A 25,222-nucleotide genomic window follows, 5' to 3' on the forward strand; every position below is an offset into this window, starting at 1 on the left:
TTTTCGGATCCTCGTAGCAAATGTTTTCCCTCCACTAGTGATGATCTCAAAATCTCCCTTAAAATTGCAAATGAATGCCATGTGCGCGAAGCCACGACTGACTCGTTGATCCACCTGCCGTTAATTAATCACTGGTACGATTTGGCCATGATCTGATATTTCATAAAATTCTCGTTTCTTTTAATAAAAATCATGACATGCCTATAAAAATTCTAAAAAAGATATACTAATGAAAAATACATCTAACATTATTCACTTCAATGTCAATACGGAAAAATAGCGGAGAGCGCGTCATCCGTGCGCAAAGTTGCGGAAGTCTCATTCGACATCCAAATGGCAGCCATATTGCCCGCAATATCTGTTCATGACATCACACCGCCACGCTGTGCCACCTGCTATGGCACACGGAAGCTCTTTTCTCAGAAGAGAACATCTCACAATCGAGTTAAGTGACCGGTGCAATATTATCCTATCGTTTCGAGCCGTATTTAGATGATACGCGGATCACTTCTAACTTACAAGACAATCCCAGACAGTTTGTATGACCCACCCCGGCCAAAGCTGTCCGCGGTGGAGCAGGTGCCGCCGAAGCCGTCCATGGCGCTGACGGGTACATCAAAACATTTGGCACCCCTGACTTACGTATCTGGATCTTTTGTTACATTCTGAGAGGATTACGTCCCCTAAACTATTGTTTATTTTCGTATCTGTCGTCTGCTAATAATGTCACTTCCTGCTTCTTCTCCAAAACAAATCCCTCGAGAGGATTTTCATGGCGGGAGTGACAAAAAGCCGTAAATGTCAAAATCATGTTGTGTGGTGAGAAAACGGATGGGTCCATTCCGGCTGCCTTTTTTTTTCCCCATTAATAACTTCCTAAAAATAATGCAGTGGACCTTTAAGATTCCAAATGATGAAGCCTTACCCACACCAGCAACACGTTTCGCCCAGTTTTTAATACAGCCCACGAACACCGTGCAGGGTTAGCGGTTGTGATTGGCCGTCACCCTCATGCGGTCAACTGTGGGTTTGTGGTTCCTTGGGGGGGCAGTAAAGTTGTTTTGCTAGGGCTGGGGCTAGCAGACCGTCCTCAGTCCCTGGCCTTGGGTTCAGTCCTCTTAATATCACAAACTGCATGACTGAGAGAAAAATGGCAAGTCAGCTAGCAGCTAAAGTTAGCATTTGACGACCGTGTGTGTACTGCTGTCATATCTTCGAGTTCCAGCAAAATGCCAACAAGGAAGTGAAAGGCGGTGAAGCGTCGTCTGTTTTGTTTTTTTTTTTTTGTTTTTGCGAGTGCAGTGTCCGAGGTGCGCCAGGCAAGTGATCGCTTGTGCACTGTGAAATGTTTTCCTCGCTCACACGGGAAAAGGAAACATTTGGTTTTGTGTTTTGTTATGATTCTTTTTTTTTTTTTTTTTTTTCAAACATCCTTTCACTCCATGATGGTAAGACTGGAGAACCCGGTTGGATTGTGCCGTGGTTTTGGCCACATTGCCAAATGTTCGTTGACGTTATTGTAAGTGCGCGTTATTGATCTGGCGTTCCGAACGTGAAGGCGAGAGCGACTGGAAGGAGTCTCGGAGCGAGCGGCGGTTTGCTCGGGGTGTTGCATAACAGCGTGGAGACGGTCCCGCTGGAAACAGCGAGTGTCAAAAAGATGACTCATGTTTTTTTGGCTCAGGCAAGCGCCCGTCCTCGCCCCGTTTCCTCCGACCCAGCCGAGTGCAATCGCAGAGTTTGGACTTGTTATTGAACGTCGAGCGGGCCTCGAAACGAGCTCACCTCTGCGGGCCTTCCTGTTTGCTCAGGATGCCTCAAAAGTATTGCGCGGGCTCGACGTTGCGCCGACGGGAAGTGAAAGTGCTGGAAAATAATTAGTTGATGTACGTCGTTGTCGGTACGGTACGGTACGGCTGCCTCACAGTCCTGAGGTTCTGGGTTTGATCCTCTGTCTTTTTGTGAGGAGATTGGAGTATTGCACGGTGCTTGCGTGGTTTGTTTGCTCGTTTCCTCGATCCATCCAAAAATATGCGCTAGGTTCATTGAGGTAAAGCTGACGTCACTCATTAGTACACTAAGAGGCTGCTTTCTGCCTCCTGGGCACTAGAGGGCCTCAAACACGCTATTTTCTTAGTCTCCCGTGTGTGTGTGAGGATAATCATCCATCCATCCATTTTCTTTGCCGCTTATCCTCATGCGGGGAGTGCCGGAGCCTATCCCGGCGTTCAACGGGCAGGAGGCGGGGTACGCCCTGAACCGGTCGCCGGCCAATCGCAGGGCACATCGAGACAATCGCACCAAGGGGCAATTTTTTTAGTGTCCAAATAATGTTGCGTGTTTTTGGGATGCGGGAGGACACCGGAGTGCCGGGAGGAAACCCACGCAGGCACGGGCAGGACATGCAAACTCCACACAGGCGGGGCCGGTGTGACGGTCTGAGCGCTCCCCCGTGCTGAAAAGTCTCCTCGTGATGTATGCGCACGCGTTACTAACAGGGGAACTCTGAGTACGGAGCAGATGCTTACTGGGAAATGTCCCGGTCTCATAGTTCCCCTTCTTCTACGTAAAGGGAGACAAAATACGTTATAACGTAACCCTAACCAAACCCTAAAACAAAAGTTGATTAAAAACAAACAAAAAAAAGATGTACACATATATGTACGTTCACTGTGTTTGTCACGGCGACAAGTTGTCGAATGGCACGCGTTGAGGCATGGATGGGGATGTTTCAGAATTGCTGGAAGTTTACAAAATATATGCGCATGCGCATGACTCACAAAGAGACTTTGCAGAACCGGGAGCGCTCAGACAGTCATAACGGCATCGAACTCGGGTCCTCAGAACTGTGAGGCCAGCGTTTTACCACCCCTGAGGGTAATCATTTTTTATTTATTTTTTTTTAAGAAGGTGTTTGCAAAAAAAAAAAAAAAAAAAAAACATCATTTATTGTTATAGTGCAGAAGCTTTTCAGTTCTCTCACTGACGCGCGGTGGGACGCGCTTGTCGATTTCTCCCACTGGCCACAAGGGTGCGCTAAAAGCTCAGTTTGCTTTCTTCGACGTGAGTTGAAGTTCTGTCTTTCATTTCATTTCATTATCGTTATTTGGATGGCGTGATGACAACCGTGAGGACGCTTTCACGTACATCTTTTCCCGATTCTCACCTCCTGGGCCGCCAACTTTCGGCCTTTTCCGTGCGTGGCCTTATCTGGAAGTGACTCGGCTTCGGCTCGCTCTTTGCCTTCCCCTCTGCTCCTTTTTTCCACTTTCTTTCTTTCTCTCTGTGTCGCTACAGTGTGCTGCTTGTTATCAGTAAATAAAGGTACGAGCTATATTTTTGGCCTTTCCTTTTGTACATTCATCTAAATAACTTTGCCGCTTATCCTCACGAGGGTCGCGGGAAGCGCCGGAGCCTGTCCCGGCTGTCAACGGGCAGGAGGCGGGGTACACCCTGAACCGGTCGCCGGCCAATCGCAGGGCACATCGAGACAAGACAGCCACACTCACAATCAGACCTTGGGGCAATTTTGAGGGTCCAATTAATGTTGCGTGTTTTTGGGATGTGGGAGGAAACCCTCGAGGAGAACATGAAAACTCAACACAGGGAGGCCTGGAATTGAACCCGGGTCCTCAGAATTGTGAGGCCGAGGCTTTAACAGCTGCGTCACCGTGCCGCTGCGTTCACACCTGTGGACAATTTTCAAGTTGTCATTGAACCTGACACATTTTCAGAATGTGCGTGTGTGTGGTAAAACGTGCAAACGCCACGCTGGAAGGCTGGAGTCAAAACTCAAACTCGGAACCTCAGAATTGTGAGGCAGATGTGCGAACCACTCGAGCGCTGTGATGATGACAGCTCCGTTGTATGTTCAAGTTATCTCGATTCTGAAATATTTTATTCTCTGTGGGCGGAGCGGTGGATCAGCTGCCTCACCGTTCTGAGGTCCCGGGTTCAATCCCAGACAGCCCTGTGTGGAGTTTTGCGTGTTCTCCCCGTGCCGGCGTGGGTTTTTTTCTGGGCACTCCGGTTTCCTCCCACATCCCAAAAATACGCAACATTAATTGGACGCTCTCAATTGCCCGTAGGTGTGATTGTGAGTGCGGCTGTTTTGTCTCCTTGTGCCCTGCGATTGGCTAGCAACCGGTTCAGGGTCCACCCCGCCTCCTGCCCTTTGACAGCTGGGATAGGCTGCAGCGCTCCCCGTGACCCTCGTGAGGATAAGCGGCAAAGAAAATGGACGGATGGACTTTTCAGAAAATGAGAGCTCATGAAACATTCAATGCTGGAAAGTCATCGCTGAGTGAAAAGTGGATGTCCCGCCCCCACCCCCCCACAACGCTGCTGTCACCTGACAGGGTCTCTTAAAGGCCTCCTCCCCCCCCCAAAAAAAAAAAAAAAAAAAAACAACTTAATGACAGCTGACGGCACAAAATGTCTGCCGCCGCCGCCGCAGCAGCAGCTCACAGCCCCACGCGCGATTGTTCCACTTCTGCAGTCTGCACGGAGCTTTTTCGGAAGCGCCTTGGCTGAGGAGGGGGGCGGTGCTGCAGGGGGGGAGGGCCCAAGCGCAAGGCGCAGATGCCGCCCAATCGCCGGCGTTTGCACCGGCAGGCTGCCCCCCACCCCCCCCACCCCTTTTTCTTTTTGTTTTTTTTTTTTTTTAACCGCGGGTGCTATATTAGAAGAGACGCCACCCACAGCTGCACCTGACAATTTACGACTCCGATGCAGCTGATCGGCGGGAGGACAACTTTTCACCGTGCAGAAATTACAGCTCAGCGACTTGTCATGCCCCGGCTCCGAGGATTGTGGATACGCGAGATTAATCTTTACCGGGATCTCCTGACTTTTTGGCCTGACCATTAAAACCGCCGCATCTCGTTTGGAGGAAAAGCGGCCCGTCGCTTCCCCCTCGCCAGCGTCTCGGGAGCCCGTTTGCCGCGTCGCCCGCCGGGTCGTAATGCCGACGGTCGCGGCCGAGTTCAGCGTCCAGCCCGCGACCCGCCGCCGCGCTCCATGAAGAGGTTCGGCAGCCTGAGGAGGAGCAAGAAACGCAAGGAGCAAGACGGGCTCGGAGGGAGGCAGCGCTCCGAGGCGGCAGGCCTGTCGGGTAACTCGCCCTCTTGCGTGCTCGCCGTTTTCCCCCTGACGTCCATCTGCGTACAATCGGCTTGAATTCCGAAAACACGCGCGTCGGGTTCATTGGAAACGCAAAATGACGGCTGTCAAACTCATAGACCGGGGGCCAGATCTGGCCCGCTGTGTCATTCCAGTTGGTCCACGGAGGACACGTCGCGGGCCACAGACGCCCTCGGAAGATGTCAGGTGGGCCAGACCATTAAAATTAGACCGTACTTTTGTTTTGGTGTAAAGAAGCACAAGAACGTGAGGAAAATGTTGAAATTGAATGAACATTCCTTTTACATATTTCATCAAGCACCTCAGATTTCCTTCGACAAATGTGCAATTGACTTTTCTCATTCACATAAGTCCGAAGTCCTCTCTGCTCCAGTATTCCCCGTCGGGCTAATGTTGGCAAAAGCTTTCCGCTCCTCGGGACGTTCACGTTGAGCCGCCTTCATCGGAGTACGGTTTCGAATTCGATAGCAATTAACACGCTGGCTTTTACCGCTGCTTCGCTGACTTTTCTACTTTCTTCTACTCTGATCAATCCATGAATTGCATCCTCTTAAAAATATATATTCCGTGTCTTTTATGCATTTTTTTCCCCCCACTTTTAAATTATCCTGCGGTCCCGATCAAACTTTCTTACGGGCCAGTTCCGGCCCGCAGGCCATACGTTTGACACCCACTGGCCTAGTAAAATCCTGTTCTTTTGGACCCAAATTCTCTTCACCTTTAATAATGTTGAAGAAAAATGGCAAGTACTTTAAAATCAGAAAGTTAGCCGGGAGGCAGGTCCGTGAGGCGGCTTAGACCATTTTGAACTGCACGAAAACCTCGAGGATGTCTGAAAACTGGGGCAAAATGTGGGTGGGAAAAAAAAGTCAAAAACTGAATCTCAGGACCAAGGTTCCCCTGTACTGTATATATGATGATAAGGCCAAGCAATTCCACAGGATAGAGTGTAACGGCTGCTCTAAATTGTCCATAGGCGAGAATGCGAATGTTGGTCGTCAGTCGACGGTGTGCGCCGCGTTTTGCCCAAAACTCATGAGGACAAGCGCGTTTGAAAATGGATGAATGGAAAACGACAGTGTTGAAACATTCGTGGCTGACCGGTTGACACCTCTGCCTCCCAAGTCTGAGGTCCACGGTTCAAATCTCAAGACGGTCCTTTTAAGTTTGGAGTTCACGTGCTCCTCATCCCCGCCCACGTTGAAAAACACGTCAAAGTTCCTTGAAGACTCTGCACGGTCTAGAGTGGAAAAACTTGTGTGAATGGGTTTTGGTTTTGTTTTGTTTCCCATTTCACCGTCGGGAGGTCTCCGGTCCACATCTCAGACCCGGCACGGGTGAATGGAGCTCCCGGGTCCAAGCTGCGCTTGCGTGGGTTTTGTCCGGGTACTTTGGCCTCCTCTTACGTTCCGAAAACGATCATATCGGAATCATTAATAACACAATATTGCCCATGGGTCTGAATGACTGTTGCGATGTTCTGGTCAAGTTTTTGCCCAAAATGCTGGGATGGGCCCCAGCTCACATTTTCTAAGTTATGAAAACAATCTAAGAAAAAAAGTGCATCGTTTCTTGCTATCTACTGTAAAGGAGAAGACGAATTACATGCTTTGGATTCTTCAATTATTGAATAAAATGCACAGAATCTTGTAGACTACATGGAAAATGTCAGCCAGAAACCGAAGGAGCCTCCTCGCCACGACTGGCGCGTCTTAAATCCAAACCGACGGGGACGGTTTGAGCTAACGGCCGCGATGAGTCGATTCCGTCCTGCGGGCGGGGTGGATCACGTGCGGGTTTGACGTGCCGACAGCTCGCCCGTGAGCATCAGTCGTGCGGCCGGACGGATCCGTCGTTGCCGTACGAGCGACGACGGGCGACCCTCAGTGGAGGAGTAATTTGAGGTCGGCTTGCTTGTGGGTTCCTACGCACACAAGTTAACTACGTGGAGCTCTCAATTTAATTCGTTTTATCACTTTTTATGATTGGATCGGCTGGTAAAGCGTCGGCCTCACGGGTTCTGAGGTCCCGGATTCCATCCCGGACCCGCCTGTGTGGAGTTTGCATGTTCTCCCCGTGCCTGCGTGGCTTTTCTCCGGGGCACCCTGGTTTCCTCCCACATCCCAAAAACTTGCAACAATAAGTGGACACTCCAAATTGCCCCAAGGTGTGACTGTGAGTGCAGCTGTTTTTTCTCCATGTTCCCTGCGATGGGCTGGCGACCAATTCAGGGTGTTCCCCGCCTCCTGCCCATTGACAGCTGCGATAGGCTCCAGCACTCCCCGTGGCCCTTGTGAGGATAAGCAGCTCAGGAAATGGATGGGCAGAATAAAAGCTTCGTGCAAATTTACCGTAACGTGAAACTGTCAAGGGACGTCACGTGGTCTGTAAAATTTGCCGTTCTTCTGTTGCTTTAAATGTTGCTGCCGCAAAGGATTGTGGGTAATATGGCTCCTTGGCTTTTTGAAAAGCTTGCCTAGGAGCAACCTTTGCTAAAAGCGTTTGGGAGCCTGCACGGACGCACCTTTCCCGAGCGTGTAGAATTTGAACAACGGTGTCCTCCGAGTACTTCCGGCTAGAATACGAAAAGAAAAAGGAGAACCCAAAGAGCCCTCCGTTGTTTGTGGTCGGTAAAGGTTCCGACCCGCCCCCTTCCTGTTTCCTGGGCGAACGCTCGGGGGCCGGCCCCGCTGTTATCTCCGCCTGCGGAATGTGCCGCAGCAGCACGGCTAAAATAGGAAGGCCAAACGGCGCGAGCGGCGCCCGCCGCACGCCAACTAAATGTCAAGAGAGGCCGCCGGGCCGGCCCACTGATCGGCAGTACCGCGCGAAAAGGGCCTCCGCTATTTTTCAACCGTGCCGTTCCCTAAAATAGTTGCACGCCGAGATTATGTTATCCCCCGGCTAAGGAGACCCTTGGCAGGATTGCAGAAAACTGATCTGGTTTACAGTTAAATCTGGTGTCCATTCACATAATTTTTTTTTGCAGAGCACAATACAGTATACGCAGTAGCTTTAAATATTTGCCTTTGCTCTGTCTGTATGAATTTCTGTAGCTAGTTCAGTTAGCTCGTAGGTGTCAAACTCAAGGCCCGGGGGCCTGATCCGGCCTGCCGCATGATGTTATGCGGCCCTCGAAGGCAACTCATGTGTGTGAATTTCCTTGATTCTTGTGAAAATCTGTACCAAAATTTCAAATTGTCATATATCATGAGTGACAACTTGGCGATATAAGCATTTTTGTGTTACTAAACATGAACAGACACTTGATTTCTGATTCTAAAAGGAGCTCATAAATTTTGTGTGTAAATATGATCCGGCAATTATTATGAGGGGATTTTGATGGGCATAACGGTCCTCCGAGGTAAACCATAACTGCAATGTGGCCCGTGACAAAAACGAGTTTGACACCCCTGACTTTGCTCGTGTTTTGGGTTTATGGTAAGCTTCAAATGCCAGCGGCAATAAACACAAAATTGATCTGTTTTTCAAATTTTCTGCTAACTCATACACTCGAACTTGTGCTCATAAATTGATGTACCGTAATTTCCGGCCTACAAAAGCCGCGACTTTTTCACACGCTTTCAACCCTGCGGTTTATGCGGTGATGCGGCGCTAGCGTTAGTGCTGTGTTAGCGTTAGCGCAACTGGTTATAAGCCACGGTGCACAGAGTTTAAAGAGGCTAACGCTACCACCGGGCTAATGCTAGCGCCGCGCTAGCGTTAAACTCTTTTTGTGTATTGAGGCTTTTAACCAGGTGCGCTCTGGAGGCCCGGAATTACGGCACATGGACTGGCAGAATTTCTGGAATATTGGCATTTCGGTGGGGGGGGGGGGGGTATGACAGAATTACTGTGACCATTTCATTTGTTTTTAAATGAACGTGATATTCTGAATGCCATAGTTTCATTTGAATACCTCTAAAAATGAAATACTGTAAAAGTGTTTTGCCTGATGACTTGATGATTTCTTTAATTCACTCATTTTACAAATTTCGCTGCCGTATAAAAATTTCGGAACACAACTGCACTGGCACCAAAGCCCAATAGAACCATTTACACCGTACACATTGCATCCTGGCCAGAACTTGATTTTTTTTCCTCAAGTTTGATTCCAAAATAGAATAAATGTCATCATTTTTGCAGAATTTTGAAAAAAATAAAATTAAAAAAGGAATTCTTTCTGATTCACCTTTGAGCAGTCAGGAGTCGTTTTGACAGTGGGTCCGCAAATTGGGCACAGTTTTGTCCGTTTTCATCCTTCTCTCAGTCGGATTGATGTCTGGACTCTGGCATCAGATTGCACCTGAGCTCGAGGCCAAAGACCGTGAATAATTCCGTCCATGTTATGTTCTAGTTTCTTAGTTTGAATGAATTTGCAAAAAAAAAAAAAAAAAAAACCTTTTCATGTTACTATAATGTGAGAAGTATTTCGAAGGAAAAATATTTTATATTTTAGTTGAAGGCTGCAATTTAAAAAATTGTGGAGGGGGGAAAAAAGCGGCCGCCCTCGACCCACGTCGCCGTCAAATCATCGCGGAGACGTCGCCAGAGCAATTGCACGTCACGTCTGTTAGCGCCTCAGCTTTTATCTCAGTTGCGCGTTCCGTCTCTCGCAAGTGATGACGTGGATATTATCTGACATTTTTTGCGTCCAAATCACACAAAGGGAAAAGAACGACCGGCGACTTTGTCGTCACCGTCGACTTTGAGAAGCGCTCCGGAGGAAAAGATGCTTTGCCCCAAGAGAAACTTGCGATTGTGTTTTCACTCAAGGGTGCAGCACTTCCCCACCAAGCTCAAGCGGCCTCCCATGCGCACGTCATTCCCAGAATGTTTTTCTTCATTTAACGTCACACTTGAAGGGCGGGCGAGCACTTTAGAGACCCAACTATTTATACAGTCTTCGAGTCAGGCTTTCATAACTTTTGAACGGCGGGCATTTGAGATCCTGTCAAGATAAGGCGACGGCCCCCGCGAGCTCCCGAGCGCGCGTTTTACCCGCGTCACCCGTTGTCCGCCCTGGCAAATATGTGGGCGGTGTCACATGTCCGCCCGCGTGAGATTGTGACGCCCCGTCATGTGACTTGACACTTTGGGCTCCAAGCGGGAGCTGCAGCCGACTGACACTCGGCTCTTGACGCAAGCATTATTCTTTAGATTGGGTTGAATTACTCGAGGTCACAAAGAGATCAAAGAAAAGGTGGCGGCCCGGTTTTAGTTGTGGGCCGGTTCTTTTATTCTGGCTGAGGTGAATCTTCAATTATGAGGCTGGATGAAAAGTTGAGTCATGTAGTATTTGAAAATGGAGTCAAACAATAGGGTCGGTGAAGGTTTAGCGCCGTGCCCACCGTGGAACAGCGTCCGTACGAAAGACCGAGCGGAATCTTTCGTCGTAGTCTTTAGTGGCCAAAGACCGCTTCCTGTCGTGACGTTGCGCAATCTCAGCCCAATCCCAGGTTCGTCTCGGTGTCCAGGTGCTTTCGGAAATTCACCCACCAGATCGTGACACTCTGAGACCGAGCGCTCTCCATCATCTGTAACTTTACGAAATTGGCCATCGGCGGGAATATGCCAGTTCATCCGCCGTGTTGAATGTGCCAGTTCTGTTTGTTGCATCGATTGGCGCGCCCCAACAATGCCCCACGATCTCAAAATTTGTACGCATGCCGAGTCCCCCAAGATCAGATAGACAGACGGCAGAGCATATTCGACATTAAGGCATTGCTCATCGTAAAACTACTGCGACTAAGTTGTATCCAGAGTTGGAAGTTACTTCATCCTTGTCTGTCAGCAGCGAGGCCAGGTTTTATCTCAGTTTTGCATTCCATCACTTTGCCATCTACAACATCCTTCCACTGCCTCCAAGCCGTCAAATCCCACCTGTCGTGTCAGTAAGAGGAACAAAAAAAACGTTGAAATGGACTTGTAATACTTTTCTGTTTCCAGCCTCTGGACTGTCCACCCCCCCGACCACCCCGACGCAGGCCCCCAGCCAGCCTGCATTCCCCCAGGAGGCCCCGCGGGGCGGCCCCAGCCCGGAACGGCCGGGGGAACGCTCGCGCCCGCGCTCGGTCTCCACGCCGCTGGACGCGGGGCCGCGCCTCGGCCTTCCCGCCGCCAAACCCCCGAAAGCTTCTTCCAGCCCCGTGCCGGCGTTCTCTACCTCACAACAAGTGAGTCACCCCGGAAAAATGTTCCTAATCTTGTAAGGCCTTTAAAGGGAGAAGCCGTCTATTTAAAGATGCGTTGGCCGCAAGACCATTGACGTCCTTTTGAACGCTAATCCAGAACTAAATGAGGCTGTAACTCCTCATGATTGCAGGCGAGTTATCGCAGGACTCCGCCGTATGAGAAAATTGCTGTTTTGGGTTTTGACGTGGGGACAGAGTGCCTTTCGTTCATGGGAGGAACGCTTTTCACGTCACAGTTACAAAAGTGGTTCAAAGGTCGCGTCGTAGCTTCAAAAGCGTTCACTTGGGTGAACTTGGGACGAACTTTACGACCAGGTTTTATTGTAGAAGTCAAATTAAGTGTCATCATCAGTGGGCAGAAAATTTACTTGGGTTGGCCCCGCTTGGACTCTACGAGGACACGCGGTGATTCAGTTCATCCATCTCGTGGTTTCTACAGCCCTGACACGCAAACAGATTTCATAGGCGCTCCGAAACGTGTACAGTTTGCGGTTCTGCGGCCACAGTTTTCCTCTTCTGTGACGGCATCGGGTGGGGGGAGTGCCCACTTATGATGTAAACACGATAGCTTACGGCCACGCTACCCTGAGAACGCCCGATCTCGTCAGATCTCGGAAGCTAAGCGGGTTTTGGCCCTGGTTAGTTCCTGGATGGGAGACCGCCAGGGAATTCCGGGTGCTGCAAGCTTCTCTCCCCGGCTAAATACAGAGGGGTCACGTCAGGAGGGGCATCCGGCGTAAAACTGTGCCAAACAAATATGCGTTCTTCTAAGATGACACGTTGTGGCGACCCCTAACGGGACAAGCCGAAAGAAAAAGAAGAAGAAGAAGAATGTAAACGTGATTAGAAACAGGACGAGTACCACTATTACTGATACCGATAAATGTCGAGGTGTTGCTGGAGGAAGAAGCGCTTGCTGTTTCGTCGCGGTCCCGCACTGGCACTTTTAAATACATTTCTGCTTTGATTATTATTATTATCCTGGGACGTTGGCCATACCTGAAACGGCCTTAATGTATCCGGCGCTCTCTTCACATGTGAGTCGTGCCGCCGCTGTCGTGAGTGAGGAGTGCGCCGCGCTGATTTATGGGAAAATCTTGCGAAGCGGTGATGGATGCTCGGGCGCAGACGGCCGGCGCGAATCGATATTTCATCTCCAGTGTTGCGCACTGCTGATATTAACACCCAAGGAGCGCCGCTCATGATTGGGGGGGGGCGGGTAAACGCCCGAGGAGGCGCCGCTGATGCACTGTACTTTTGTTTTTTGGTTTTTTTTCCAAAAGCCAATTTTTAAAAGCAATCCATTTAATGGATCGTAAACATCCGGAGTTGGCCGAGGAGGCCCGCCGGGATGCGGCCGATTTATGTTTGGCCGGATGACCGCTGCGTCACGATTGCGGCGCGACGCGGATGAGCGTGCCTGAGCGGCAAGGGCGGCTTTCCTCGCCGCCGCAGTGGCAAGCAACGTCATGCCGATATGCGTCCGGCGGGGAGGGTCGAAGGAAATTTCCCACTCCAAGCTTTACTGGATCTGATCTGAAAATCTTCCAGGTGGTCCGAGTTCAACATAACCCAAAAAATAACATGGCTGATGGCCCTGACGTATTTGTAATCCTCGTTGTAAATGAATTTCAAGTAAAGTGAATTCAGACAAAGAATGCGGTACTGAATTGTTGAAATATAGGCGGCAAGGAGGACAATTGGTTCAAGCGTCTGCCTCACAGTTCCCGATGACCGGGGTTGAAATCCCGACCCCGCCTGTGTGCAGTTTGCGTTTTCTCCGGTACACCCACCGGTTTCCCACATCCAAAAAACATGCATGAAGGGTTGATTAAAGGCTCTAAATTGGCCGTAGGTGTGAACGTGACTGTGAGTCAGGATGTACCGCACCTCCTGCCCGAAGATAGCCGGGATAGGCTTGTGAGAATAAGCGGCTCAGATAATGGACGGATGTACCGTTTACAACAGAGTTCCATTCCCTTGCTCAGTGATTCCCAAACAGGGTGCCGTGAGCGCACTTCAGGTGTGCTGTGGGAAGTTAACCAATTTTATGTAATTGCTAAAAAAAAAAAAAAAATATTTCCAAGAAATAATGTATCTTCATTCATCTGTTTATGCCAGTGAGGCACAATGACAGACAGAACAAAAAAAAAAATCCTCTTCTATTAGATGGCAGGAAGTACATACAGTAATTCATCAATCCATTTTTGGTGACATTTACTTTCGTTGGTGTGCCGTGGGATTTTTCAATTTTTAAAATATGTGCCTTGGCGCTATAAAGGTTGGAAATAACAGACCTAGCTGCTGACCTAACCCCAGGTCAGAACGCATTATAGTCTCTCACTAGCGTATCCTAATGCAGTATTTAATAAGTCATAATTACAGTACATTTTTGTATGAAAGTAAACAACAGTAATTATGGCTGTGACTTTCTGTGCTGGACGACGTATTCTGATGCAGTGGTGCTAACTAGTTAACTCTCATTCACAAGCTTGAAACTGTTTATGTAGTATAATTACAGTAAATATTTGTTTTGAGGAACACTGCAAGCCAGGAGGATAAAATAACCGCATTAAAAAGAGTAACAAAAAAAGGACAATTGCTTGCGTTTACTTCACACTGGAAATGGATCGTAAGTAGTTTGTATTTTTGATGAAAAAGACAAAACAAGCATGTCAGCCAAATTGTGAACATTGCAAGTGTTTTCATTTTGTGTTTGTGTACTTTTTGTACCTTTCAATAAACGGCTGAGATCGCCTCAACGTTTGTGTTTCCACCTGCCTACCTGCAGCAGCGTTGACTGTACGTGGGGCGGGGCCAGACCACAAGTAGCAAAAATCTGCATCCATGATTACATTTGTCCCCCAAAAAAAATCTTCACCAACATTTATGGAATAAGCAGTGATAAAGTATAACTATCAATCAACTAATAATTAATGGTGCCAAACCGCTATTTTGTACGACCACAACCTAAAGTAGCCATTTTTTTCTTATTTTTTTTTTCTTGCTAGCAAGCGTTTCCGTTCGCTCCCCGGTCAATTTCCGGGTTGGGTGGAACGCAGCCCCGCCCTAAATCTCCCGTCACCCAATGGCGGGGCCAGGCATCCCCAGCTTCTTGCTGCCTAGCAACAAGCCCTTCCCAAATATGGTGCGAGAGCGCAGGAGCGCGTCGGCCGCCGCCCGGCGCGGATCTGCTTCCTGCTCGTCGTCCGCCGCGTTCCGGGCGTCGACTTCCTCCGCGTGCCGGGCGTTGACTTGAAAGCAGTCGGGCTAAGCTTGGAGAGGCCGGTGGGGGTTTCCGCTTCCGGCTTGGAGCGTCCGGCTGCCGTACAAGCGAGCGAAGGTTTTTCTCCTTTTTATCGGCGCGTGTGTATATTTAGCCAAACCGGAGCGGTTCGGTGGCTCGGGAGGGGAGGGGAGGGGGTCCAAACGCCGGTCGTAGTCGTCTGCCGTGCCGTGGTGGCTTCTGGGAAAAAGCCCCTCACGTCGGTGGCACAGTTTTTAGCTGGGAAGTTTATTTTTGTGCACCGCGGATGCGCTTCTCTTCCTGAGTTTTGATTTGAAATTTGTTTTGGGTTTTTTTGAGGTGGGGGGCGGAGTGGCTCGGGAATTCAACCACAGTACAAACTCGGTGTTTCCTGTCGTTTAGGTGTCCGGCTTATTCGAAGGCATGCTGGAGAAACTTGAACTCGACGACGACGGTAAGTTGAGGGGTGCCTTAAGGCTCCCGCTTGCGCCCACTTTTTTTTTTTTTTTTTTTTTGTCGGGCTGCACGGACTCCCTGGGTGGGCGTCAGCTTCGGTGTTTTCAACTGAATTCCATCAGTGCTCCGTTTTCGTTGTCCACGTCGCAGTTGTCGCCGCAAGCTGACGAATTTAAAATGAAAGTGCGAATTGACCGGAGGGCAGGTGCTGCGACATCTTTTTTTGTTTTGTTTTCATGCCAAAAAAAATGTTTACGACTTGGGGGAACGTTTCAAAGCAATTGCAACTACCCGAACAACAGCTGCCTCTCCTACATTTGCATACATATAACTATATACTATTAATAGTTATATTTGAATCCTATTTTATCTTTTGCGTCTCTCGTGCATGTGAAACAAATGTGGAAACACTTTCATTACTGTACTTCTCCAGTCCCCCCCCCCACCCCCACCCACACACACACAAAAATTACACCCCTTGGAACTCAAAGCTCCACCACACATACACTAAACTAGTTCCTGATTTTGATTTTTTTTTTTTGCATTTTCAGTAAATCCAGGGGTTCGCTGAGTTTTTTTCAGCCAAAATTGTCATTTTTGTGGAATGTGTAAATCCGTTGAGAATTGTAAAATTTAATTATTTGTTGTTTTAATTGCGGAAAACGGTATTGCTATCTGCTCCATCTGTTTACGATAACGACGACATTCCGATTTCCGGCAGCATTTTGGCAGTATTTTCACTCTGATGCTAACATTTCATAGAGAAGCATTCTGTTTACTACGGCATAGTTATAATGATAGGCATACGCACGCATATTTTAACGGGCGATCTGCACGTTTGCCGGTAACGGTAACAGGAACAAAGAACGGGGTAAAAAAAAAAAAAAAGTTTCAGATGCGTATGGCTTGAAAAAAGTGTAATGTACGACGTATAGGAACGAAAACTGTTTCAACATGTTTAAGTCCGAACCCCCCAAGGCAGACATTTTCAGTGTTTTTACAATTCTGAGGCATTCTCATCTCTGTTAAACGTGTGGCTGATGCTCATAAAGGGTTGCAAAGTCAGAAAGTCGCTCAGATTCAAATCAAAGCGAGCGCTCCATTTTAGGCCGTAAAGCGCCTTGTTTTCAAGAGTCCTCAGCGTTACCCTCCTTTTTTTTTTGTCTTTTCTTTGCAGCCGCTGAGCCCGAGAGCGATATTTACATGCGCTTTATGAAATCACACAAGTGCTACGACATTGTGCCAACCAGCTCCAAGCTGGTTGTGTTCGACACAGCTCTACAAGTGAGTACGAAATGTTCTTTTTTTTTTTTTATTTTGTAAATTGGTTAGCTGGGATAGCCTCCAGCAATCCCACGACCCTTATGAGCATAAGCGACTCGGAAAATGGACGGATGGTAAATTTCACATTTGTATGTACATCCGCTATAGTGTACTTTCAACTTTTTTTTCTTTTGATTTGTCACTACTATTCTGTTTCTTACCATAATCTATAAAGAACCATAAAAGAGATTTTTTTTAAATGGGCGAACATTGAGGTCGGCGGTTCGTCTTTTTTTTTTTTCACTGTACATGTGATGAAGTCCACTTCTTTTACTGGTTTATGATTTCTTATTTTGAGAGCATTTGTTCTTGGCACCGTCGGGTTAATACTAAATGGAGACCGGGGTGATATATTTGACCCCGGGGCACTTTTTTTTTTTTTTTTGGCTCCGGGCTGAAATGGAGACGAGAGCGTCATAAAGCTGTTAAAGAGTAATCCTAGCAGGTCTTTGAAGTGTATCTCGCCGAGCGCCGAGTCCACAGAGACGAGGGTTACAAACGCTTATCTGAGAGAAGCGGAAATACTCCCAGCAGATGAAAGAGAATCCAGAGGTCGGCTTTCACCTCGCACGACTTCCTCTGCTTCCCACTTCCCGTGAGAAAGGAGGCACCGGCCGGCCCGTTGAGCATCTTGGAAAACACGAATGCCGTGTGTCGAATGTCCTTGTTAAATGTCATGATTCAAAGGCAAACTACCGCTACTGTAAAAAGTTAAGTTATAAAGTCCGCACCCACTGAATACTAACTACTGTAATTCCCATCCTATAGAGCACACCTGATTATAAGCTTCACCCACTACATTTGTAAAGGAAATACCATTTGGTACATACATAAGCTGCAAGTGCCCACATTGAAACATGAGATATTTACAAAAAAGACTGTACACAGAGTTTACAAAGTTTTAATACCTTAGCTTAGGTTAACATGGCAACAACACTTTAGCACGAACAGGGCTGTTTAAAAAAAAAACCAGCCACAGCTGCTACACAGTAGCAACACGGTAGGACAGCACTAACAGGGCCGGTTAAAAATAAACGTACTTAAATCACTTAGATGCGGCAGTAACACAGCAGCAACACGGTAACGCAGTGCTAACGCAAGCGCAGTGCTAACAGGTCCGGTTAAAAAAAAAAAAAAACATACCACTGAGACACACAGCAACACACTAAAGCTAGCGCGGTGCTGATGCCAGCGCAGCGCTAACATGGCTGTTTAAAAAAAAAAAAAACATACTGGTAAAAATCACAGACGCGCGGCGCTAACATGGCTGGTTTAAAAAAAAAAAAAAAACCACCGGTAAAAATCACTTCCTCGGCACATGTATTCCACCGGCCTCACTCTTATCTTTTCCGCTCGAGTGCCCCATCGCGGCTGTTAAAAAAAATGCACAAATTAGCCGCATAAGCCGCAGGTTGAAAGTTTGAAAAAAGTCGCGGCTTATCGGTCGCGAATTACGGTAACTAACGCTAAACTCCAGTGGTTCCAATTTTGTACAAAGTGCAGAGAAAATACAGTATGTACGTACATTTGAGTCATTACTGTAACTGCCGTGCTTTTGCTCAAGAAAACATTTTGACTATTTAAAACCGACCTCCGTACCGCCCTGTTCCTGGTATTACCCCTTGCCTGTTAGCATGAAGCTAACAGACGTTGGCTAATATTTTTTTGAAGTCAAACTGTTTTGAAAGGACTTCAAATTAACATTTAAGGTGACAAACCGCTCGAGGCAATAATAATTTGCCTCTGCCAATCTTAGGATAGGAAATAAAAGGAAACTGGACACAGTAATAGAGAAGCAAAAATACGGCTAGTTCCACAAGAACATGTTCACGAAGTATCGTGAATATTGCATTCTGCCACCAAACAGCATCCTGATACAAACATCCCAAATTGGCTAGTAGTCCAAATTTTATGGCTGCTAGTAGGCATGAGGCATTGTTTGTCAATGGAATGTTGATCATGAAAGTAAGTTTTCAATTTCAGTCCAATATCATTTCAATGTGTAGACGCTCTGTTCTTTATCGCTGCATTCTCGATCGTAAAGCCTAACGCCCTTCACCCGGGGAAAAAAAGTCCCAATGAAAGCTGATATTGTTATGAAAATGATATTTGGCAGGTGAAGAAAGCCTTCTTTGCCTTGGTCGCCAATGGCGTGCGAGCGGCTCCGCTGTGGGACACCGAAAAACAAAGCTTTATAGGTAAGAAGTCCATATCCAGTCCAGCTTAGTCTTTCGTCGGGGAGCCATTTATTTTCCTTCCGGTCTTCAGCGTCTGCGTTCGTACATTTCATCCTTTTAATCTTTTTCTTGCCCGCTCGACAATGTCATCGTCGTCACGTTGCCGCGTTTGGGCCGCTGGTGAATGAAAACAGTGGAAACTTTGTGTTACGCCGCCGGTCACGGTTAGCGGCGCGGGAGATTATGTATGAAGGTCCTTAAAAGTGCTCCAAAGCTCAGCGTCTGCTATTGAGCAGGAGTCGGACTGTTTGAGGGAAAACTGGATTGCAGCGAGTCACCGCCTGGGATAAATAATGGATGCAAAGTAAACGCAGCCACGAAGCAGAGGGAGTCAAGATGTGGCGATCGGGCCGCGCCTTCCCGCCATTTTTAGAAAAATCATCATCCTCATTATTAGTTTGTTAACGCCGTGTTTTGTCATCGCAGGCATGCTGACAATCACAGACTTCATCATCATACTCCACAGATACTACAAGTCGCCAATGGTAGGTGCACTTTTATGGCGACGAGTTCACCCCGCAAGACTTCTGACGTCCGTTTCCTTCGCTGTGTGTCAGGTCCAAATATACGAGTTGGAAGAACACAAGCTTGAGACGTGGAGAGGTGAGCATGACACCAGTTCCCGACCTAAAACCACGGTATTTTTCTGAAAGTAATGTAGTCAAATAATATTTAATGACGTAAGCCACTGTGACATTGTGCACCGTTTCAACAAAGACCCCCCTCAAATGCAAGAACTTAAAAGACCCAAATTAAGGTTCAGTTAATAGTGTTGCACGTAGAAGTTGAGCAAAAATTGTACCCACACAAATATTGTAATTTCCGTTCGACAGCGCGCACCTGATTATAAGCCCCACCCAGTCCATTTGTCAAGGAAATGCCATTTGGTACATACATAAGCCGCACCTGTGTAAAATCCGCAAGTGCCCACATTGAAACACGAGATATTTACAAAGAAAGAGTTTTCAAAGTTTTTATACCTTAGCTTAGCATAACATAGCAACAACACTGTAGCACGAACAGGGCTGGTTAAAAAAAAAAAAAAAAAAAACAAAAAAAAACAGCCGCAGCAGTTACACGGTAACATGGTAGCACAGCACTAACAGGGCCGGTTAAAAAAAAAAAAACAACTAAATAACATACCAGTAAAAATTACCGAGACACGATAGTAATACACCAGCAACACGCTAGCACGGCGCAAATGCTAGTGCAGTGCTACCAGCTCCAGTTTATAAAACATACCTGTAAAGATCACTGAGACACAGCAGTAGCACAGGAGCAACGCGCTAGCACAGCGCTAAGTCTAGCGCAGCGCTAACAAGACCGGTAAAAAAAAAAAAAGAAAAAAAAAAACAGTAAAAGTCACTTCCTCGGCACGTATATTCCACCGGTCTCACTCTTACATATTTCCGCTCGTTGGGAAAAAAATGCACAAATTATGCATCACCGCATAAGTCGCAGGGTTGAAAGAGTGTGGGGAAAAAGTCGCGGCTTATAGGATGAAAATTTTAAAATTTCAAAAAAAAAAAAAACTGATCCTAAAGGTTAAATGCATATGTATTCTACTTTGATTTTTGCCCCCTCAGAGGTTTACCTTCAAGCAACGTTCAAACCCCTTGTCAACATATCGCCCGACGCCAGGTACGCCCGCCGTGACGTCGAAACGGAGAACGGTACCTTTCATTTTTTTTTCGGAGGTTTGTTGCCGTCATCGTGTTTGTTTGTGCTGCAGCCTTTTCGACGCCGTGTACACGCTCATCAAAAACAAAATTCACCGCCTGCCTGTCATCGACCCCGTCACCGGGAACGCACTTTATATTCTCACGCACAAGAGGATCCTCAAGTTCCTCCAGCTCTTTGTGAGTCCATCGCCGTCTCGAAAACCAAAAGGGGAGGCGTCAGTAGGAGGGCAAAAGTCTCGGGAAAGCCAAGTCACGTGGAGTTCTGTTGCAGATTGTATCAGAAGGCCGACTGTGTATGAGGTCCCGGTCCAAGTGCGGCTTTGGGATTTTTCTACCGGAATTTCCGCCCTAACCCTGCGGTGATGCGGCGCTAGCGTTTGTGCGGCGCTAGCGTTAGTGCACCTGGTTCTAAGCCTCGGTGCACAGAAAGAGTTTAGTGCTAGCCCCACGTTAGCTTTAAACTCTGTCTGTGTACTCAGGCCTGTAATCAGGTGCGCTCTGTAGGGCGGGAATTACAGTATATATTTTTTTGTCCTTTGTCTAGAAATACAGGAGCGAGCTCGGCTCATAATACTGAGAGTCCTCTGTTTACGAATGTTCCTGTAGCAGTTTGTACTAACCAAGCTAACACAGTAGCAAAGTTGGAATTCCAGTAATATTGAATAAAACGTTTAGGTCATAAATGTTAAACAAATGAAAAATGTCGCCTGAATTGTACAAACTAGTACAATGTGCGCCGTCCATGGTCATAAACCCTCCTGAATGTATCGTAGGTCGTCACAGAGGTGTTTGATGGGGTTGAAGTCAGGTTCTTGGACGCCTTGAGGGTTCTTGTTTACCACGCTAGGAACGGAAACGGGCCTTCCCTAAATTTCTTTGTTGTCTGAATCACGAGGTCTTGCACAAACATTTTGTCCCATTGCCTTAGTCCATCTGCCAGTTCACGTTCTTTGGTCCGCTATCTCCCGGCGGCCCACTTCTGGCTTTGGCTGTGCCGCCTTGTCCAGATGTGCGAGATGCCGAAGCCAGCTTTCATGAAGCAGACCCTGGGGGAGTTGGGCATCGGCACGTACCAGGAAATTGCCTTCATCCACCCCGACACGCCCATCATCCGAGCCCTCAACATCTTCGTGGAGAGGAGAGTGTCCGCGTTGCCCGTGGTCGACGAGTCAGGTCAGCGGAAGATCCGCGCGGTGTTCACGAGTTGTCGGGAAAAGTTCCGGAGGGCTCACGATTTCCTCGCTCTCCCCGTTCAGGCAAGGTTGTGGACATCTACTCCAAGTTTGACGTCATCGTAAGTGGAAAAACATCGGGCCGGCGCAGAGACTGGGCCGCTGTGTCGGGGAGTCACAAGAGCGATCTCTGTGTGCAGAACCTGGCAGCCGAGAAGACTTACAACAACCTGGACATCACGGTGACCCAGGCCCTCAAGCATCGCTCTCAATACTTCGAAGGAGTCATGAAGTGCCATAAGATGGAAACAATGGAGACCATTGTGGACAGAATTGTGAAAGCAGAAGTGAGTTTTCAGCTTTCTCCGTAAATAGAGGCCTCCGCTTTATACGATGCGTCCCCGAGTAGGACATTGAACACTTTGTGTATCGCGAACCAGGTGCATCGGTTGGTGGTGGTGGACGAGCGTTCCAGCATCGAGGGCATCGTCTCCCTGTCGGACATCCTCCAGGCCCTGGTGCTCAGCCCGGCAGGTATCGACGCTCAGCGTAGCTAAAGCGCAACTCCCCTCGGTCCCGGACACGTCGACCCCTCCCCCCCCACCCCTACTGCCCCGCCCTCTCACTTGCTCCCAGGTAGGAAGCGTCCACGCCGGGGGTGTGGGTGGGGGTTTGGGCATGTCGGCGGTTGCTTGAGTTTGTGTAAATTGTGAGGCTCAATGGTGTGGACTGTCTTTGCGGTGTCAGCACGAGCGTTTTTGCATTCCTGCCAAAGCCAGATTGCACCTACAGCTGTCAATTAGTTCTGCGGGTAGCTGAGGTCGGTGGTCGGTAGATAGCGATTGCGCCTCATTTGATTTCGCCGTAGTTAGTGCACGTTTTGCAGGAATGCGACCATAGTAGTCACGCGCGGTAGAAACGCAGGTTCCCATGGGGTCGATTTGGATGTCAGATGTTTGATAAAAACTTTCAGTAGCCTACCGTAATTTCCGTCCTACAAAGCGCACCTGATTATCACCCAGTACATTTGTAAAGGAAATACCATTTGGTATATACATAAGCCGCACCTGTGTAAAAGCCGCAGGTGTCCACATTGAAACACGAGAGATTTACAAAGAAAGACGGTACACAGAGTTTTAATACCTTAGCTTAGCATAGCAACAACACGGTAGAAGTAATAGTAAGTAGTTAAAAAAAAAAAAAACAGCTACAAGTCGCAACGCGGTAGGACAGCACTAACAGGGCCGGTTAAAAAAAAAAAAAACATCTAAATCACTGAGACGTGGCAGTAACACAGTAGCAACATGCTAGCACGGCGCTAACAGTGCCGGTTAAAAAAAACGTACGGGTAAAAATCACTGAGACACGGCAGTAACAAAGCAGCAACACGTACGCGCAGCGCTAACGCTAGTGCAGCACTAAAAGGGTCGGTGGAAAAAAAATAAAAACATACCGGTAAAAGTAACTTCCTCGGCACATATATTCCACCGGTCTCACTCTTACCTTTTCCGGTAGAGTGCCCCTTTGCGGCTGCTAGAAAAAATGCACAAATTAGCATAAGTCACAGGGTTGAAAGCGTGTGGGGAAAAAAAGTTGCAGCTTATAGGCCGGAAACAAATGGTAAGGGGTGTCCCGCGGTCGTTGGCTAGTGACGCGCCAAGTTAGCGCGGCCGTCAAGCACGACGCCAGCGTCGGCCGGCGGGGACTGAGAAAGCTGACGGAACGCAGGTTGCACGCTGCTGGCGCCGGCGTCGTACTCGTCACCAGCTTCCCTGTCGGATTTCAGATTGTGTGGACTAAAAGTGGGCATTTAATTTAGGAAATGTAGTGGGTAAAAGTGAAAATTGACAGGGGGGGGTGGGGGGGGCGGTTAAGTAATGTACAGATATGTGAAGTCTACTTAATTAAGTACAGGAAGTGGTACTTTTACATGACAAATATGTCTTTAAACATCAGAGTGCGTAATAAAAGCAGCAAGTGGGCTAATTCATGTTGCGGTCAGGTGAGCGGGCCCCCGTACACAAGGCCCCGTTGTCGCTTGGTTCTCGCAGACGACCAACTTTGACATGTTGACGTGGGAACAGGTGACGAGCTTCCGCAAACACTCGCTCTGCTCTGCTGCAGGCTGCGCTTTGCTTCAGTTTGAGTTACGTCGCGCTCGCATTTTATTATGCGCAAATTCTGATTGAAGCCTTTCATAAAACCCCCTCGACAGATGAATATACCGTATTACCACTGTAAATACGAACGCCGACGCGTGCCTCAGACTATCTTACGTCCTCCTCAGACGGCTGCAAGGAGGAGAACCTGCCCGAGTGAGAGGAGGCGTCAGCTGAAGAGGAGACGTGGTGAGAGCTCAAAAACAACAACAACAACCACCACCACCAAAACATTCAAAAGCAAAAGCGAGCTGATGCTACGTTAGAAACCAAAGAGGACTGCGCTTGTTGAATGTGCCGTATGTGTTGATAATTTGCCATCGGAGCAGTACGTGTACGTACAATACGCTGTGTACATAGCAATGTATGAATATGAAATACTATACAAACACACTCTTCTGGTCGCCTTGCCGGCGAAAGGCGGACCAGAGCAGACGGGCTTGGAAATTCTCGAGTGCTTTGAGTTGCCAGAATTTTGTCACGCCGAAGGGTTTTTTTTTTTTTTTTTTTTTTAAAAAGTCCAACTTTAGAGAAATATTATTTTGCGGTTCATTTTTGCGTCGGCGATGTTTCAAAACGTAATGTTAATGTTTATAACATGAGTGTAGCCAGCGTTCATTTTGGCTAATAAGCGTCATTTCCATCTTCAAATGTTTTTTTTTTTTTCCAGTTTTTGGATAAAAATAAGAAAGTAACACAAATTGAAAATACCGTATTTCTTGCAAGCAGGTGCTCAGGTGCAGATCACAGCAGAAATGTATTAGTCGGGAGTTTTGTCATTTTGAAATATTACCGCTACTGTATACGCACAGCATTGCGGAGCGACGGCGGTCCTGCTAATCGTTTTTCAAGAGAACCCAAAATCGGCTTTAAATGGACCCCCGGTTCACTCAATGAATCTGACGCTGTTGGTTTGCGTTGGTCGGCCAAATAAAGGGCTACGCAGTTCTGTGTCGTTCTAAAATCTGTGCAGCGACAATAAAGATTTAGGAGGTTGCTCGAGTGATTACCGGTTTTGTTCCCGGTGGGGGGGCGATAAAGGGAGTCGACAGTTTGGGTTTCTTGCAAGGCGACGAGACGCACTGGGACACGCAGACGGGCGATATTTGCGGAAATACGGGTCATGCGTTTCATGATGTCTGAAGTGCGCGTTTTTTTTTTTTTTTCTTCCAAGGAAGATGACGTTAATAAAAGAAACATGACTGCGGCTGGACGTGTAACTCATCTTCCCGGCGGACTGTAAATAGGATTCTTTTTTCGGGGCGGGGTCACAGAAGCTTTATTTTTTTATGAGTGCGCCATTAGAGAAGCTGCTGTTTTCGGTTTTTGTAAATATGAATGCTGGAGCCACACGTACTGTAAATGTGCAAGCATGACGCATACTACACTTAACAGCAGTATCAATCTTTTTTTGCATTTTTTTTTTTTTTGTATTTTTCTGCCTGGGGGAAAAATAAAAGACACTGAATGTATGTTAAACTCAGTTGTTTTTATTTTGTCTATGTATACTTTTTTTTTTTTTTTTCGTGTGGTGTACGTATACAATAGTTGGGCAAAATTTTCTCACTGGCTTTCCATCGATGTTCGCAAAGGCTTTTTGTCACATTTCC

General features: G+C 47.7%; 1 protein-coding gene and 1 pseudogene across 3 annotated transcripts in view; both read left to right on the forward strand.

Annotated features, from left to right (window-relative positions):
• Positions 1 to 24,819, forward strand: part of prkag2b (protein kinase, AMP-activated, gamma 2 non-catalytic subunit b) — a 31,899-nt gene extending 7,080 nt beyond the window's left edge. Inside the window, exons 4-17 of one of the 3 annotated variants that reach the window (XM_061838646.1) lie at positions 11,092 to 11,318; positions 14,986 to 15,037; positions 16,217 to 16,323; positions 18,479 to 18,560; positions 19,026 to 19,084; positions 19,157 to 19,202; positions 20,186 to 20,240; positions 20,332 to 20,458; positions 21,289 to 21,454; positions 21,538 to 21,575; positions 21,654 to 21,800; positions 21,894 to 21,987; positions 23,741 to 23,801; positions 24,787 to 24,819. In XM_061838646.1, the coding sequence (XP_061694630.1) occupies positions 11,092 to 11,318; positions 14,986 to 15,037; positions 16,217 to 16,323; positions 18,479 to 18,560; positions 19,026 to 19,084; positions 19,157 to 19,202; positions 20,186 to 20,240; positions 20,332 to 20,458; positions 21,289 to 21,454; positions 21,538 to 21,575; positions 21,654 to 21,800; positions 21,894 to 21,987; positions 23,741 to 23,772 (1,232 nt within the window). In that variant the 3' untranslated portion in view covers positions 23,773 to 23,801; positions 24,787 to 24,819. Of the gene's footprint in view, positions 1 to 1,297; positions 1,320 to 11,091; positions 11,319 to 14,536; positions 14,680 to 14,985; positions 15,038 to 16,216; positions 16,324 to 18,478; positions 18,561 to 19,025; positions 19,085 to 19,156; positions 19,203 to 20,185; positions 20,241 to 20,331; positions 20,459 to 21,288; positions 21,455 to 21,537; positions 21,576 to 21,653; positions 21,801 to 21,893; positions 21,988 to 23,740 lie in introns of those variants that run through there. The other 2 variants (XM_061838648.1, XM_061838647.1) reach the window with 2 other exon arrangements.
• LOC133511601 (5S ribosomal RNA) lies at positions 11,904 to 12,023 on the forward strand (annotated as a pseudogene).
• Positions 24,820 to 25,222: the final 403 nt, after the last annotated feature.

This window comes from Syngnathoides biaculeatus, chromosome 13 (assembly GCF_019802595.1).
Source record: "Syngnathoides biaculeatus isolate LvHL_M chromosome 13, ASM1980259v1, whole genome shotgun sequence".
Taxonomy (NCBI): domain Eukaryota; kingdom Metazoa; phylum Chordata; class Actinopteri; order Syngnathiformes; family Syngnathidae; genus Syngnathoides; species Syngnathoides biaculeatus.